The sequence below is a fragment of the Aspergillus sydowii genome (genome assembly GCF_001890705.1).
Source record: "Aspergillus sydowii CBS 593.65 unplaced genomic scaffold ASPSYscaffold_7, whole genome shotgun sequence".
In the NCBI taxonomy this organism is placed as follows: Eukaryota; Fungi; Ascomycota; class Eurotiomycetes; order Eurotiales; family Aspergillaceae; genus Aspergillus; species Aspergillus sydowii.
Window position 1 is genome coordinate 1,192,933 of NW_024467865.1, and position 16,697 is coordinate 1,209,629.

The following is a 16,697-nucleotide window of genomic DNA, read 5'->3' on the forward strand; positions in this document are numbered from 1 at the left end:
ACAATCAACATGCCCATTATTTGATAAAACCAGCACGGCAAAGAGTGGATGGCACTGACTGCCGCTGGCCCGTGGTTTCATCCATGTAAAAGGAGAGTCAAGCAGAAAGGGCAAAACTAAGTCGTTAGTCTAAGAGTTAGTTCTCTGGAGAAGGGATTGGCAACCACCAAATGCAGTAACGATGAGACCGAAATGCATATCATCTGCAGAGGGCATCAATGCACAGCGGGAGAGGGACGGTGAGTGGCCAGGGGGGATGACGAGGCCGGAGAGAGACTGGAGACGTCGGGGACAAGAGCAGAGCTGACTGTGCCGAGTCGAGGGATGAGGTCGGCAGCTGTTGCGTGCCTGGAAAGTCGACATTCGACACCCGTGGAACAGGGCACCAACACTAGTCCACTATAGGTAGATAGTCGGACGCTGGCCCTGACACTAGTTCCCTTTTGGGCGGGCTTGTTTGTCGCGGCGACTGACGGCGAGTCATTTCTAAACTTCTTTTGTTTGGCCCCTGGACTCAATCTCGAGTTCATCCCGCGTGATCCAGACCCCTGGCGAGCTGAATCCCAATTGAAGAACGCCTTCGTAAGAGACCACTTTGACTTTTGTTGGCCTTTGTTAACATCTAAAGAATTAAAGAATAGACAAAATACTCGGCCGATTTTTTTACGCAACGTCCAATAGGAGCGGAATTTCCACCCCTGAGCTTGAAATGAACTGATCGTGATGAACGCTCGGCTCCAGCCCGACCTTCGGTTCGTGCGACGGCCCAGTCCTATTGGCCAAGGTTCCAGTTCTTGTTTAATTAATGTCAACATCACTGGGGCGGCGAGAGGACATTGCTCTGATTCATTGCAAACATCAGACCACTGAGAAAGCTGACGACAGTGGGCTTATTGCTCAGAAATCCAACCAGTCTCAGATCCATGTGGATTGCGAAGTTCGGCGTTCCACTTTTCTTCCAGAATCCGAACCAGAACCAAAGACCTCACGAGTCACAGGCTCACATTACTTGAGGCCAGATGAGGATGATGATGTTGATGAATATTTGCCTGTGAACCACCCTGGCTATCATCCCAGATGGATCCAGAGTATACTCCGTAAAGCTAGAGCTGCTCTGAATCAGAGCGCGCAACGCGTTAGGAAACGCAAAGCCGACCATGCTCCCTGTCTCATGTGGGTGCCACTTGCAAGGCCCAGCTCGCATCGAGAATCTCGATCACTGCATGTTACACCGCGCGATGCAATACGAGCATGCATCCTTTCCTTTGGCACTAACCAGTTCCTGCGCCTGTCAGGGACTCCGAGTATCCGACTAACGCTGATGCAGCAAAAACCAATTTTAGAATATTTTCTCGTATCCAGGTCGTGTCTTGAAATATATATTCTTTATACGAAGAATGGTGTACACCCAACAGTTTCCACAAATCATCATAGTTGCTTCTCCAATATAACCCTTGCGGTCACAAGCTACAAGAGGCTTTTTTCGTAAAGCAAAACATGTAGTTTATTTAGCTGTTACCCAGGGCAAAGAACTCTTCAAACTACCCTCCTGCGCCAATGCTGCCATACAACGCCACTACATCAATAATTTACCATCTCATGTTACCTTATCCAGATATGCAATCCCCTGTTCGCTGGAAATAATGAGCCGAGACGCATCAGGCGACGCGTCGAAGCACGGGAAAAAAAACCGAGGAAATAAGAGAGGGCTAACAAGCCTGTTGGAAGCGGAATCAATACGGGATATCACAGATGTTGTTCATCAGGTCCACGGGTGCAAGCGAGTTAAGAAGGGGAAAGAAAGCAAAGAGTAAACAGGTAATATGCATGTCGAAATTGGTCTCTTCAAAATCAATAACTTGAAAAGAGTACCGGGTATGTGGAAAGCACGAATACCTTTCGTTATCCATATCAGATGAGCAAAAAAGAATAGTGCAAATGAGTAAAGGACCAAGTAGCCATGTTCTCTCGACTGGGGCGAGAGAAGTGACAGACGATACAACATAAATCTTCTGGGGTATGTTAAAATGAGGACAAATTTGGAAACTCATATCCTGAGTTCCATTCCATGAGGAAGGCATATACAAAGCAGAAAAACGACATGATATATGCAGACATCACAACTCCTTTATCATGCAGCAAGAGGCATAATCACATGTCAAAATTGTCATCAACATTGAAAATCTCACCGGCATCGCCAGTCTTTTGAACGCCAGTCATGCGGTGATCTATAGAATTTCCAGACCGGTGAGATCGATGCCACGTCTCGTCCTCCTCCATGTGATCTCCTTCTTCATTTTTAAAGTGGTGATCGATTGAGCTTTCATTGACAAACGTAAATCCTTTGAAGTTGGCTTGCATTCCTGGAGAGAGTGGCGTTGATGCAGCCATAAACCCATTGGCAAGGGCGGCAGCCCGATCATTCAATGAGTTGTTGTTTTCAAGAGCATTGGTAAACTCAGGGTCAAAGTTGGAGGTATCAGTGTCGGACTTGAGTTTGGGTTTGAAAGGTGGAATGACTTCCTTCCTGCCCAGAGCAGCCCAATCAACATCGTGGAAGAAGGGGTGTGCCATGAGCTCTTTCGCATCATCCTGGGCTCCCAGGCGATGCTTGGGGTTTCGATTGAGCAGGCCCTTGACGAAATTGCGCCCTTCCGTACTGAGAGCATCACGGGGGAAACGGACTTTACCGAAAGCGATGTTCTTGTACATCTGTTGCGTGTCTTCCGCATAGAAGGGACTCCAGCCACAGCACATCTCGAAAACAAGAACACCTAGAGACCAGAAATCCACCATTTTAGTATATCCCTGTTCGTCAAGCAGTACCTCCGGTGCAAGATATTCTGTGGTGCCACAGAAGGTATTTGTTGTATCATTCTGAGTAAGGTTCGCCTTCGAAAGACCGAAATCGCAAAGCGCAATATGGCCGTTGGCATCAAGTAGAATATTTTCGGGCTTGAGGTCGCGATACACGATATCATGTTCGTGAAGATGCTGCAATGCCAAAATGAGCTCAGCGATGTAGAACTTGGCCCGTGGTTCCTGAAACCGTCCCTCTTTCTGAAGATGCCAGAATAATTCACCGCCGGACATGTAATCAGTGACGAGGTAAAGATCGGTAGGGGTTTGGAATGAAAATTTGAGTCCGACAATAAACGGGGAAGCAGCCATAGCAGTTCGGACCAAGATATTTCGCTCTCCCACCGTGTGGGCAACTTCCTTCTTTTGGATGATGACCTTCTTAGACAAAACCTTCATGGCATAAATACGGCGCGTATCCTTCTTTTTTACTTGATACACTTGACCGAATGTTCCTTTCCCGATGAGCTTCAGGATCTGGAAATCATTGGGCCCGACCTGTTTTGTATCCTCTTTTTCGAATTTCATCTCCATGTGAATCTCTCCGGAGACCTGAGAATCCCCTGCAGCCCGACCGGACAGTGGGAACCAGCCTTCTAAGCGACTCTGATCCTCTTTGAGATTGACACAGAGCCGCACATGGCCCATAAAGGCTTCCGAGTCCTTGCGATCATATACTGAGACGTCAACTTCAGACTGGTCTCCGAAAACATCACTAGATAAATAACACACGTTAGTAAACGTTGAACTTGAGGGTAGGCCGAAGAAGTAAAGTAAAAAACTCACAAAACAGCTTCATGGTTCCAGTGTGGATCTGTTACGGGAGCTTGTCCTCTCTGCTCCGGACCCTCAAGCGCAGGGTTATGACTGCTCTGTCGGCTCTTCAAGGGAATAGCCATTGGTCGACCGGCATCAAGGTCTGACTGTTCGAGTTCCTTTTGCTGTCGTTTCAAAGATTCTTCCTCCTCATCCTGGACGCTCTTCGAAATCACCTCATTCCACTCGAAAACGCAAACAACGTAAGGGTCGAATCCAGGTCTGAGCCCTCTCGCTTCCGAAATTTTAACGTAAAGCTTGCCCTTGAGGGAGGCCACAGGGGGGCCTGAAGTTGGAGAGGTAGAAGCGGTAGTGTCCATCGACGAAGGGAATACCTCGTTGAGTTTCCCTGTAATTTCATCCGCGGAGTCTGAAAACTCGTCGGGCGGCGATTGGGTCTGGTTCGACGAACGAGGGGGAGGTGCGGGGGTTTTCGCATTCGGTTGCAAATCGTCATCGGACATAGCCCGAGGTGTAAGAGGAGGGGTATTCTTTAAATGCGGAGGGTTTGACACGTTCGCAGTTAGCTTCGCAGGATTCTCAGAAGATGTGGACACTTGTGGTTTCTCATGGTCGAAAAGGGCTGCTTCCACTTGACAGTGTGCTTCCGAGGCATGGGAAAGAGAAGGGTTGGAAAAATGAGAGGCAAGGACGGGGTCGTCAGAGACACTAGAGACGGGATGGGAGGTATGTCGGGGTGCTTGGGGGTCAGAGCAGGACACGCTGCTAGAAGGAGACAGGTAGTTCTTCAATGTGGAAAAGATAGACCCCATTCCTTTATCTGGAATCGGTAGTCCTACTTCTGACTCTTCGGGCTCTTTTTGAAGGAGGGAGCATGCCGAGGAGCAAGGGGGAGTGGGAAGGGCCGTGGGAGGGAGGGTATCTTGCGAAACCTGGTGGGTTTCCATTTCCTTGTCTGGGGGAGTATTCGGCGAACTCAGGCGAGCCTCGTCACGCTCCATCATGACAAAAGATCCGGATGATGAGGAAGTGTGTCCCGCTTTTTGATCATCGCATGTCCCATTTGAAAGCGCACTCGACTGCACATTGTCTGCGGAAGAGGGAGATGGTTCGGAGAGGGAAAACCGTGTTTTGAGAGAGCGAAGCATGACAGCAGAAGAACTACCAACCTGGAAGTAATTGTGCATTATGGATGGTAGGCGCCTGTCAGCCGGGTCGGGCTGCGGAGTGGCAATCCCAGTCGGACTCGGTGTATTCGAACCAATTTGATCCTGGCTATCGTCGTCCTGAACACCATCGCTGATAGAGGTGTTAGCGCTATAAAATCTTTGACAATTCGCATACTCCATGGTGGAAGTGGGCTGGAATGCAGTATGATGCTGGCATGTCGAGATGCTCCAAGAAAAAAGTGCAAGGTAGAGCTAGGAAGACAAGTTTCCACCAGCAAGTGAAACAAAAGCTAGGGCAAAGAAAACCAAAAGTCTCAATGACGAGGCTGGAATTGGTGGACTTGTTGCGACTGCCTCCAAACCAATGCGACGGCAAAACCGGACCAAGCAAGTAAAATCCGCAACATCCGCAATTCGAACAAAAATTGCACCACATCGCCTCTCCAGAATTTTGTTCATGGGTGCCAGTCTCTTGCTCGAATTTCACATGTGCAAATTACTGTATTAAAAAAAAAAAAAAAAACCAACGAATACAAACGAGGGAAAGAAAAAATTAGAAAGAGGAAAACCACTCACTTTTGGGGGAGTGGCTGCTTCGACAAGTCCGTGTTTTCGGAACCACTCTGAGCAGCAGCCATTATTGTGTTCCCATCCGACACCAATAAACCTCCGCCAAATGCACTCCGAAAGCCAAGGAGGGGAGGACTCGAGAATTAACGGAGGGGTCGTAGAGGAGAAAGAAAGCAGACAACCAAAAAAAGAAAGAAGGGAAAAGGCGAGGTTCGTGCGGGGACCCTCCAGATAGTGCGGGATTTGAGTATGAAGAAACGAGACAGTGAGTAATGAATTTGTCGGAGAATGAGGAGCTAAGGAAGTTTGCGGGAGGGGAGAGTCGGAGGAGGAGGACCCGATCGGGTTCGGCGACCTGCTGCGACAAGGTCGAGGAGGGGTCGATGGCGACCTGGTTGGGCCTCGTGTTAGCCACTGTGCTTCTACTCCAGCAGGCCAAAGGACGATGGGGGACGGGCAGTCATAGTGTCCCCAGAGGGGAGTCCCCGTGTGGATGGGGAACGGTTAATACTGGGGGGGAAAGAGGATTTACCTCTGCAATAAAGCTTCGAAGTCAGATACACTTTAAAGCCCGTGTTAAAGATCGCGTCGCAGCGAGTGAATAGAGAGGCAAAGTTGAGGATGAAGAGAAAGAATCTGGAAGCAGGCCCAGACTCTAAGACTCAGAAACTGCGGGCGCAAGAGGAGGAGGCAAACAAGTGAACAGGAACACAGGAGAACCACAAAGAATCCAGCCCCATGGACAGTGACAGATCCAATGAACGGGGCTAACCAAAGGATACAGTCTCCCCAGCAAGCAGGCGAGAATTGGAACTCGAGATGGATTCGAAAGATGCCGCGTGCGAGGACGGGGTGGCGTTTAAAGACGGCGAGCTGACCTCAAGATGTGCTGGACTGGAGGTCGACATAAGCTGCCGCTGAAGCCGCTGGATTGAGGATGACCATTCCAGCTTTGCCTCGAACTACTGCGCGAGCATCATGGATGATTCACATTATTGCCCAATGCCTGGAAGTTTCCCGCGTGTTGCTCCAAAGGGCCGAATAGCCATCGCCAGTGTAAAAATAGTATACCATACTTTCCTCCAGCTCAGGCTCACAGTCTCACGCTGGTCAGCCGGCTCAGCTCTGTCTCAGGCCCTCTACCTCTACGCTTCTGCTACTCAAAGTCAACTGTGTCCTCGCTTCAGCTGCGCATTCCGCTCAAACGGAGGCATCCCAGGCGAATGCCCGGGCGAGTGAAGGGAAATCGGCACGTTTGGATATGGATCCACGGGCGAATTCTGAAGCGGTGGAGAAGGTCAACCGGGTTTTGGGCAAATGAAGAGGACGAAGATGGAGACGGGCGTCCAGAGTAGCGAGAACCAGCGCTGAAGCCGCCGCGAACCTCCGGCGATACAGGCCCTCGACTTCTGGAAGCCCATTATTAGCCTAGGTCATAAGACGGCGGCGATATCATCAGAGACCGTCCGGTGATGGAGGTGGGATGCAGCAGGAGTGTGACCGAACTACCAGGATTCGCGATCCCCGATCAGACTTAGGTTCTTCACCTTGCCGGCAACACGCGGCTAAGATAAGAGAGAAGTCTATTTTATCCTAATATCCCAGGCTTCCCAGCCCTCCCCCTGGCTCCAGTGATCACAATCGCGACGACTTGATGCTAATGGTGTAGGTGTTTCTCGGCCTCTCTGTCTGTCATACCACTACCGCTGTTTACCACCGCTACTGTCTTTCTCGGTGATGCCGAGTCCAATGGTCCTCCCTCACCACCTGAGACCGCTCCGGTTGACCACCGTCTTATCATCTTGCTCCTCACGCTAATCGTCGATGGATGCATAGTTTTGGAGCACTCTGGTGCCTTTTTCCGCCACCTCCTCTCTTGTCTGTCAAGAAAGGCGGGGTATGGTCCACCGCTTCGCCTACCTCCCCTCCAATGTTGCCAGAGTAGGAGAGCATTCCGTTCTCGTTCTCGTCCTCTCCGACTGATTGCGAAACCGACTGCCCAATTCCAATAATGCAGCAACCTGGGTAAGTTGCCTTGTCCAACTCGATGCGGCTTTTTCCGGCCAGTGATCTGCGTTCATCAAGGTATTATTGTTACAGGGAAGACTGAGCTCCGAACACCAACGCACCCAATGGATGCTGAGAGGTTGGAGCTACTATAGACCCTGCAAACAACATGTCCAAAAAAGATCTTAGCTCCAGGAGCACTGAGAAATGATGTGCAGCCGCCTTACCGCCCTTTCCAAGGCCCGCTATAGGGTGGTTTGAGGAGTCTTTGCGTTAAACCCATCCCCTCACCATTATACGGTAGCTTTTCCCTTCTTTAGTGAAGTCCAGGTAGCCGTCTTACTATACCGCCGCCACTAACTACCCCATCCGTATACACTTGGACAAGCCCGCGGGGTGGTTGCACAATATCGCGGATCAGCTCTGTCAAAATATCAGTGAACCAATGTCCAGGCGCTCCCCGCGTCATCGAGGCTTGTTCGACAACCACGGGATGTTCTTTTTTCTAATAGAAAAGGAAAATCAAGGTTTTGTTCCACCCCTCATGCCGGAACATTGATCCTTCAATCACCATTGCAGACCATCCGTCCTGAAGTGAGGGCCTTGCGCCTCGGCTACACCTATATACAAACAGCAGCTGCGTCATATTTGTATATTGTATCGCAGAACGCAGAACAGCCTATAGTGTACAGTTGGCTGTCACCCCGGACCAGAACTCTATGTAGGCACTTCCGCAGATTTGACGCAAGAATCTCACACTTGCAGGATAACCTGACGCATAGTAATACTCCACTTTCATAGCAATGATGCCGCTGTGCATGGCCTCTAGCGAATTGATAAGACGAGGGGTTCACCTGCGGCTTTGGCATGTGAACTAACTACATCTCATCAGCTTTGCGATGCAAGACGTCATAGGCATGTATGCCTCTTGGGTGTCTGAGCTTAGTAGAGAAGTTGGTAATCGCTAATCTCCCGAGCCGGGATTTGGATTTCGCCAGGAACTACCTCGTTCAATATAGCCAGATCTCTACTTCGGATACACCGTAGTATACCGCTCTCATCCGAAGAATGCCAGCCACCACCGTTATTCTATCACTGTGACGTCATTTCATACTACAGATCCACATAGGGCTTAGGGTAGCATTCCTAGTAAGTTGGGTTTGCACTTGCACGTGTTCTAGCGCGCGTGACATAAAATGCACGTGACAGCATCTGGAGAAACAAATCTCCATTAGGCGAGAAGGTCCGGCGCGCAGAGGAAAGTGCAGCATCCATCCATCGGTTCTACTGGCTTGTCGGCCGGTGTTATTTTCAGTCCAGCATCAAGCTCACTTCCAAGATGCCCAGAAAGCTGCGAGCCGCCGCGCAGGCAGCTGCGCAATCAATGAGTGAGTCAATATTCTCTTCAATTCGGTTTTCGGTTTTCATCTTTCAACTCAGTCCCTTTCGTTTCGCGTTCTTCATCTCGTCGATCCGGGCTTAAATGATGGGACGCAACTACTAACCTCCCCATAGAGAATGCACCCCCTCCGCTTCCCGACGCTTCGGATGATGAAATGATAGAAGCCCCTCCGTCGCGTGAATCGTCTCCGCCTGTAGTACCGGACGAAGCAGAGGACGAAGAGGAGCAGCGCGAGGATGGAGCTGATGGAGAAGAGGAAGAAGAAGCGCCGGCTTCACCACAGAAAGAGGAAGACGCCGGTACACCAGCACAACCTACGCCGGCTCCGGAATCAGAAGCTGCAGATACACCCGCGCAGGACTCCAACCCTCCGTCACGGCCTGATACTCCAACACACATGGCACTCGGTCGCGTGTCGGCCATTCCGCGAAAACGGCGCATCGGCCGTCCGCCAAAGAACCGTCCTCCGGATTGGGATACCCCTGCTGATGGATCAGCACCGCAGATTCAGGTGAGCACGCCAGTCAAGAGGAGACGTGGCCGACCTGCTGCGAGTGGGGGGCGATGGGGACGAGGCCGTGGGCCATCTCACGTCACGCAGGTGCCGATTGATAAGGAAGGGAATATGATGGATGTTATTGATGATGAGGTGGCTGTTCCGGGTGACCCAGAGGGCGACACCAAGGTCGATAAGAATGGTATCCTGCAGGGCGATCGGGAGTACAGAGTTCGGACGTTTACGATTCTTAATCGCGGCGATCGTCAATACATGCTGTCCACCGAGCCAGCGAGATGCATTGGGTTCAGGGATTCGTATTTGTTCTTCCAGAAACACAAATTTCTCTACAAAATTATCATCGACGATGATGCGAAACGCGACTTGATCGAGAGAGATATTATCCCTCATTCCTACAAAGGTCGCGCCATTGGTGTGGTTACTGCACGGTCTGTGTTCCGAGAATTTGGTGCAAAGATAATTGTTGGTGGCCGGAAAGTCATTGATGATTACAATGCCCAAGCTGCCAGGGAACGTGGTGATGTGGAAGGCGAACTTGCTGTCCCCGAGGACAAGCTACCTGCGCCCGGCGAACCATACAATAAGAACCAGTATGTGGCATGGCACGGAGCTAGCAGCGTTTATCACACCAGCACGCCCACTATCCCCATACCCGGTACTGGCAAAGCGGTAGATTCCAAAAAGCGAAAAGTCACGGTCACAGGGGATAATTGGATGTTGGAACATGCTCGAGAAGCCGCGTGAGTATTCCCCTTTTTAACTGATTTGGGAATGCCTGCTGATAGAAGATATAGCAATTTCAACGCCCTACTGTCGACTACACGTCAGCAAAACCTTGAAGGCGTTTATGACATTCACACGAACCTCTTCCAATACCCTAAGATTATGCAGCCCTCCCACGCTCGCTGGGAGCGGCTGCCTCCTCCCGACGCCCGGGGCGCGAACAAACTAACAAAAGAAATGTCAACACTTACACTGTCAAACGGCATGACCGAAGACGAAATCACTCAAGCAGAAACAACAGAAGGCGAAGAAAGCAAGCCAGAGGAAGAAACCCCTACCATCTTCTCATCCATTCCCGCCACCCTCTCACGCCGTTTCGCCATCCTCGACGTCCAAACGGAAAGTCCGCCGTATTCAAACATGGGTGTGCCTGGTCCCGATGGCGACGTTCATGATCTCGGCGCAAACGGTCTAATCAGCGTCGCTAACCCCAAACATCCTGAGTTCGTGAATCCCGAGATCCTCGAAGAACTACCCCCCGAGTGCAAAGAAGCCCTCGTTGAAGCCGCTTCACACGAATGGGAGTGGAAATCGAGATGGTGCAGCGAAGTTGATGATGGTGCGAGGACCGTTCCCCTCAAGAGCTATGCGTGGTTCCCTTGATTATTCCACGTGGCTCCTTTTTTTTTTTTTTTTTTTACCTTATCTTTATCTTTGTTCGAAATGATATATCAGCATCTTTATCACCATCTACATGCAGTACAATGGATATTCGATCATGGTTTCCGGCTTATTGGGTTTGTTTCTACTTGTTTGGGTGGTTGGTAAGGGTGCAGATGGAAAATGGGAGTTATTTATTACCACCGAGTTTTATTCTAATTAATATTCTAATGGCATGAATTTGTTTATGTCGTCATTTTCTTACATCGACTGCAGCGATTGAATAAAGGCGCCTAGCTAGGCAGCTAAATACTAAGAGTAGCTATATCTGGAAAATACTGGTGAAACAAAGGTAGATCAATGCATCGATGTAGGATTAAAAAGATAGTGAGCGCTGTAGTAACATAACAGAACATATAATGACATGAAAGCGTAATAAGTATAGCCCCCCATCCGTTTAAAAAGGAAGCATATCATCAAAACCGAGCAGCATATGACGGAAGGAAGGAATAGCACAGTGCGCAAGTAGTCCTCGCAATGTAGTGTCTGGTATATTCGCGCTCGGTAAGTAGAGTGATGTACCGTGTGCAGCTTCCAAACAAATCCCCTGGCCCCTGGCCCTTGTTCCCAATACGAAGATGAGCCATTTGATGAGTCGGTATGTGAGAGATATTGATGGGGACATTGGAATTACGCCATGGGCTGAAGACGAGGAAGAAAAGCAACAACCCAGAGGAATGGGCGGTGAAAGGAGCTGTTTGGCTAATCGTAGTGAGTCATGATAAGCGCATTCGTCCCCCGTTCCATCATATGCGGAGTGAAAAAGGAAGAAAAGGCCGTGAAAACTGGGAGATCATCACATAGCCATTTCCGCCCGTAGTTTTTCCAGCTCGGCCTCCTCGTCGGATTCTTCTTCCTTTTGTTTTGCTTTGGCCGCTGACGAAGGTGTCCCCGTTAGCCACAGTCTGAAATTCATGCGCTGATTCGGAGAGGTGTAGGCTTACGTTCTGCGTTCGTTGGCGCAGGTAGCCGGTTGAGTTGATCTGCAACCGGTACCGTGCCTGTGTTGAGCATGCGCTCGTCCATAGCTTCCTGCTCCAGACCCTCGAGCTCCTCGTCCAGCTCGTCTTCGTCCGGCTGCTCGCCCAGCGGATTGTTGGCGATCACTTGTGCAATTTCTTCGTTGAGCGCTGCTTGTTCTCGGAGTTTGTCCCTAGTTCTGTTAAAACATTTTCCATAAATCGCCAGTGGGATAACGACATACATTGTCTCGTCGACCTTGTCGATGGTCATGCCGTTGTGAATCTTTTCCATGGCTGTTCCAGCCATCTTCATGGCGTTGAGGGTTTCATGGTTGATATTGGCCGCCTCAATAGCATATATCTGCTGTTCTAACTGTGCGACCTGGGCTTGCGTCTGTTCGAAGTTCTTCTCGTGGACCTTTTTCCGTCGAAGAGCGGCCTTGGCGGCTGCGGAAGTCAGTCTCGTATACCGAAGATAACAAAAGCTGGAAGTACAGTACCGGTCTTATTTGAAGCCACATTTTTCTTAGCAACGGCCTCTTGCTCGGCCATCTGATTCTCTAAATGCTTCTCTCTCTTTTGTAACATATCTAGCTGCTCCCGCAGCGCAAGGATGGCATTCTTCGGCGCATCCTTTCGCTTCTGGGCGGCCGCACCACCGAACCAAGACCACATCTTTGACGGAGATAAGAGCCTATGCTCTTTTTCGGGGGATTCAAAATGTTATATTGCAGGTGCAGAATTTAGCGACGGTAAACGGTCACCCCGCAGTTCGATGTTCTGTTGACGTCGAAAGCGTCTTGGAAACCGGTGGAAGATTGGTGGGGAGGAAGGAGATAGCGAGGGTGAGCGGCGCTAGACCTCCAGGCAACAAAGTGGTGGAAACACCACGAACAAACGAAGTCTACCGAAAGGGACTAGGCGAGCGGTCAAAGTAATAATAGAGCGACGGTCTGAGGAAGCGAAAGCCGGAAGATGAGGACGAAGTTGAACGAGGCTGTTTTCCCCTCCAGATTTCGCCGGGTCGACTTATGACATACGCCACCAGGCCTATCAAGAGGAGCAGGTCACGTGCGCTGCTACTTGTCCGCATTCACCATTGGACCTCCGGCTTCCATTTCTACGCACCCGCAACATCACCGGACAAGACCCCAAGCTCATCTATTATGTACATTCCGCAGAATGAACGGCCCTCTTCCTTCTACGAGGGCTTTCCTCGCCGACATCCCCTCTCTCCCGGCTGACTCTAAAGTCCGCTTTCTTGGATGGTGCGTAGAGACTGCTGCACTATATTTTATTATCGCTGTCTAGCATACAACACTGGACACACGTTAAATCCTTTATATCTGTACTTAAATTGAAAAACAAGTGGGTAATGGGCGAAAAGCTAATATACTCCCAACCTGCTTCTTGGGCGGATTTCCTACAGCGTCAAAACATACCAGATATCTAAAGGGCTCTTGGTCCTAGAGCACAACTACCCGCGATTCAAAAAGCCACGGGACAACCCCCCATCTATCGCAGTCGATGTCAACGCTATCCTGGAGACGATGACCTGGGAGGAGCTGTGCGTCGGTGCGTGGATTAATGTCATCGGCTATGTGCGAAAATCCCCGGCTGCTGCCTGGGTCAAGGAGGTGGCGTCTGCACATGCGTCTATGCCTGAATCTGTGCATGTTGATGCCGTGATTGTCTTCCCGGCTGGGCCCATTGATTTGGGCGAATATGAGCAGATATTGGGTGATTTGCAAGAGGTAGAGAGGATGAGACGCCCAGTCGAATGAACATGAATAAATCTGAGGTATCAGTTCCATAAAATAGTAGATATTGCGTGTCTGCATCATTATCTATTACTACTAGTAGTGTGTTATAGGATTATGTCCAGTGCGCTTTGGGACGCCTGCCGAAGATATAAAAAAAAGAAAAAGAAAAAGAAAAAGAAAAAGGAAAAGGAAAAGGAAAAGGAAAAGGAAAAGGAAAAGGAAAAAATGGTATCGAACTCCAACCGTGCAAGAAAACCTTTGAACTTTTACCTTTACCCCATCAGCTTCTGCCAATCCTGTGCTTGGTTTTATTTGCATTAGACACCTTCTTTCTCCCTCGTCTCTCCAGTAGCTGCATTCGCCTCCGACGCCAAACGCTCCTCCAAGCGCTTCCGCTTGTTCTCCAGCTTCTTCTTATCCTCCTGCATCCGACTGATAAGCGAGCTTTTCATCCGAATCTTATACCCATACTTGTAGAACACAAATGGAATCGGAATAATCGCCACCTCAAGCAACCCAAGCAGAGTACCCGCCCAGTTCGGTCCAAGCCCGTCGTACAGGTAGGTCCCCACAAGAGGCATAACACCACCCAGGATGCTACGCATGACAGAGTTCCCCGCCAGCGCAGAGGCCGCATACACGCCATAGCTGTCGGTGAGGTAATTAGAAGCGTAGATAAAGACACCGGCGTTCCCGCAACCAAACAGGACACCCGCGAGGATGGGGACAATCCAGGGGATGGAGGCTGGCGCGCAGGTCCAGGCGAACCAGAGCTCTCCTGAGGGAATTAGGATGGCGGCGATGCACACGATCGAGACCATGGCCTCGGGGGGTACTTTGCCGGTTTCTGGGTCGTGCTTGTGGCTGTTGATCATGCGGCGGACGAGGGGTTCGCAGATAATCATAATCATGCATCCGACTCCGATGCCGCAGAAGGCGAGGCCTGAGAGGCCGAGCGACCAACCGCGGATCTGGCGGAAGACGATTGGGTAGGCTGTGAAGCAGAGGTAGAGGATTCCGTATACAATTGCGATGTAGAGATTCCAGAAGATGCTGGAGATTTGGTTAGTTCCAAGGAAGTCTGAATGGGGTGTATGGGTTCTGTCGGCTTACCAGATGGGCTCTAGAACAGCCATGACAAATGGTCGACTGAGATTTATTTTCAGCATATCCAGAAGACTGGCTTTTTGGTCGTATCGGCTCCACCACCGGTCATCGTTTGTCTCCTTGCGCCTGCGCGCCGCCTTTTTCTGCAAGATGATAGGACCGTACGTCTCCTTCATCAGACAAGCAAAGGCTAAGGCGACCCCGGAGAGCATCAAAGCAATCCAGTTCATCCATCGCCAGCCCAGGTACTGCGTCACGAAACCGCCAAGGATAGGACCCAAAACTGCCGTAGAGTCAGTGACTAAAGTAGACAAGCCCTGCGGTGAGGAAACAACATACCTGGTCCGTTGATAGGCCCAATGCTCCAAACAGAGATGGCCAGCGCTCTTTGCTCATCTGTTACTAGATCTGACACCATCCCTGGTGCAGTGGAGATCATAACACTTCCGAATAATGCTCCAATGGTGCGGGAAATAATTAAAGCCTCGATGGACTGGGCCAGCGCGCAGGGGATGATCAAGACCGTGAAGATGCCTAGGCACACAATGGACACAGGCTTACGGCCGTACACCTCACTTAGCGGAGCCATGAACATCGACCCAATGGCCAGGCCAATAAGGTAGAACGTCAACCCCAGGGTGACAATGGTATTTGAGGCGCCAAATTCTGCTCCAATGATCGGTATACCGGAAGTGTAAGATGTGGAATGTAAAACACTTTTTGAACAGGGACGTCAGTTTATCAAGACCCAAGAGTGTTAAGAGTCAATTTGACTCACATAATTAGAGTATTCCAGGATAGCATGGCAATTGCCATGCCTTTGTATTTGAACGACCAATTCTTAGGGTTGGCCGGGTCGTCCCCGTCCTCATAGTCGACTTCATAATTTGGATCTGTCGTGCCCGTGGTTCCAATTGATGTGACTCTCCTGGTCAGGTCGGGATTTGACATGCGCGAATGGCTTGTTACAGTGCGATCCAGGGCATCGACTTGGTCAAGTGAGTCCTCCGATGAGGTTGACCCTGTCATAGAGCGCGCGTCGCCGTCTGCACGGTCTTCACTGTATCGGGGGCATTTCGATGGCTCTGAATTATTTGGCGTAACTGACATCGCTGCTTCCGACTACTAGAGGCGACCTCTAGGAACTGTTCCTCCTTTTCGGGCCTTGTCTAGCGCATTAAACTTGGGCTCAGTCTATGGTAGTCCTTCTAAGCTGTGTGAGAATACAACAACACTCAGGCGAGGATATCGTATAGTTATTCGAGATTTGGATTAAAAAGCGTCTGCAAAGCATAGAAATAGGAAACAGGCAGTTCTTGGTCGGCCAGGGTTTGCTTCTGTTAGCTGCACGGAGAAATTTGTAAGGCTGAGTGCTCAAGGCCCAGAGACAGAAGCCAGAAAGGGTCGAACGAATAGCCCCGGACAGCGACAGACTTGGTTACGTACCAGGGAAGCAAGGAAGTTTTTGAGAATTGGACAAATGGTATGCGAGGGGAACGATTTGCATTATAATTTCCTACGCAATGGCTAGCGGCCCGAAAATCTTTAAAGACGCTGCTGCGAGGCTTCGGGCTGGTGGGGCATCAAAGCAAAACTAGAAAACCAACGGGCCAAATCCCGCCACAGTGGTCACTGATAAGGCGTGCAGGCGACACTCGGTGCCAGTGGACAGCTAGATGGTCAGAAAACTTGCATAGAGTATGAAGACCGGCTGCCCAAGAGGAGGATGTTGACCCTTTATGGATTCAATCACTCAATCTGGCGTGATCTATACCGCGGCGCGCTTTTTGCCCAGGACAAGACAAGCACTGAATGTTAATGAATAACCTCTTTACGGTCTGGTGGTGGGCCGAGGCTAACCCCGCTAGAAGCTCAGATTCTCCATTTGCTGCCCAGGCATCTTGTTTTGTTTGCTCGGATAGAATACCGAGTGATGTGTCCAAGCATTCTGCATTCGTCATTTGGCCTCACGATCTTCAAAACCTTGTGACCCGTATGAGTATCTCCAAGAGTTTCCAGTTTCCACGGACCCAGAAACCGAAACTGAGTCAGTGAGCCAGTGAGCCTTCGACCGCGCCATCACGGTTACTACGTACAAGCCAGGCCCACTCTTAGACCCAT

At 50.2% G+C, this 16,697-nt stretch overlaps 5 protein-coding genes across 5 annotated transcripts; 2 read left to right on the forward strand and 3 right to left on the reverse strand.

The window, feature by feature from the left end:
• Positions 1-2,151: 2,151 nt before the first annotated feature.
• On the reverse strand, positions 2,152-5,443 carry schA (serine/threonine protein kinase SCH9; the record flags this gene model as incomplete). The annotated part of the gene is made up of 3 exons (XM_040849663.1): positions 2,152-3,574; positions 3,646-4,935; positions 5,382-5,443. 3 exons carry the CDS (start codon positions 5,441-5,443, stop codon positions 2,152-2,154), a joined length of 2,775 nt encoding a protein of 924 aa, XP_040701563.1.
• A 3,075-nt stretch (positions 5,444-8,518) lies between these two features.
• ASPSYDRAFT_46972 (uncharacterized protein) lies at positions 8,519-10,724 on the forward strand. The gene is made up of 3 exons (XM_040847346.1): positions 8,519-8,770; positions 8,898-10,041; positions 10,096-10,724. Exons 1-3 carry the CDS (start codon positions 8,722-8,724, stop codon positions 10,685-10,687), a joined length of 1,785 nt encoding a protein of 594 aa, XP_040701564.1. The 5' UTR covers positions 8,519-8,721; the 3' UTR covers positions 10,688-10,724.
• Positions 10,725-11,656: 932 nt separating this feature from the next.
• ASPSYDRAFT_153891 (ESCRT-III subunit protein SNF7) lies at positions 11,657-12,381 on the reverse strand (the record flags this gene model as incomplete). Its single annotated transcript, XM_040842328.1, has 2 exons — positions 11,657-12,153; positions 12,207-12,381. 2 exons carry the CDS (start codon positions 12,379-12,381, stop codon positions 11,657-11,659), a joined length of 672 nt encoding a protein of 223 aa, XP_040701565.1.
• Positions 12,382-12,886: 505 nt separating this feature from the next.
• On the forward strand, positions 12,887-13,490 carry ASPSYDRAFT_205437 (nuclear telomere cap complex subunit Ten1; the record flags this gene model as incomplete). The annotated part of the gene is made up of 2 exons (XM_040843881.1): positions 12,887-12,974; positions 13,136-13,490. Coding segments are annotated over 2 exons (443 nt in total), but the record flags the coding sequence as incomplete, so codon positions are not given.
• Positions 13,491-13,786: 296 nt separating this feature from the next.
• ASPSYDRAFT_154780 (MFS transporter) lies at positions 13,787-15,686 on the reverse strand (the record flags this gene model as incomplete). The annotated part of the gene is made up of 4 exons (XM_040842397.1): positions 13,787-14,522; positions 14,583-14,859; positions 14,916-15,292; positions 15,355-15,686. 4 exons carry the CDS (start codon positions 15,684-15,686, stop codon positions 13,787-13,789), a joined length of 1,722 nt encoding a protein of 573 aa, XP_040701567.1.
• Positions 15,687-16,697: the final 1,011 nt, after the last annotated feature.

Coding starts and splice junctions, on each gene's coding strand:
- ASPSYDRAFT_46972 (XM_040847346.1), top strand. CDS start 8,722: ATGCCCAGAAAGCTGCGAGCCGCCGCGCAGGCAGCTGCGCAATCAATG. Junction 8,771..8,897: donor GGCAGCTGCGCAATCAATGA/GTGAGTCAATAT, acceptor ACCTCCCCATAG/AGAATGCACCCCCTCCGCTT. Junction 10,042..10,095: donor GAACATGCTCGAGAAGCCGC/GTGAGTATTCCC, acceptor TAGAAGATATAG/CAATTTCAACGCCCTACTGT.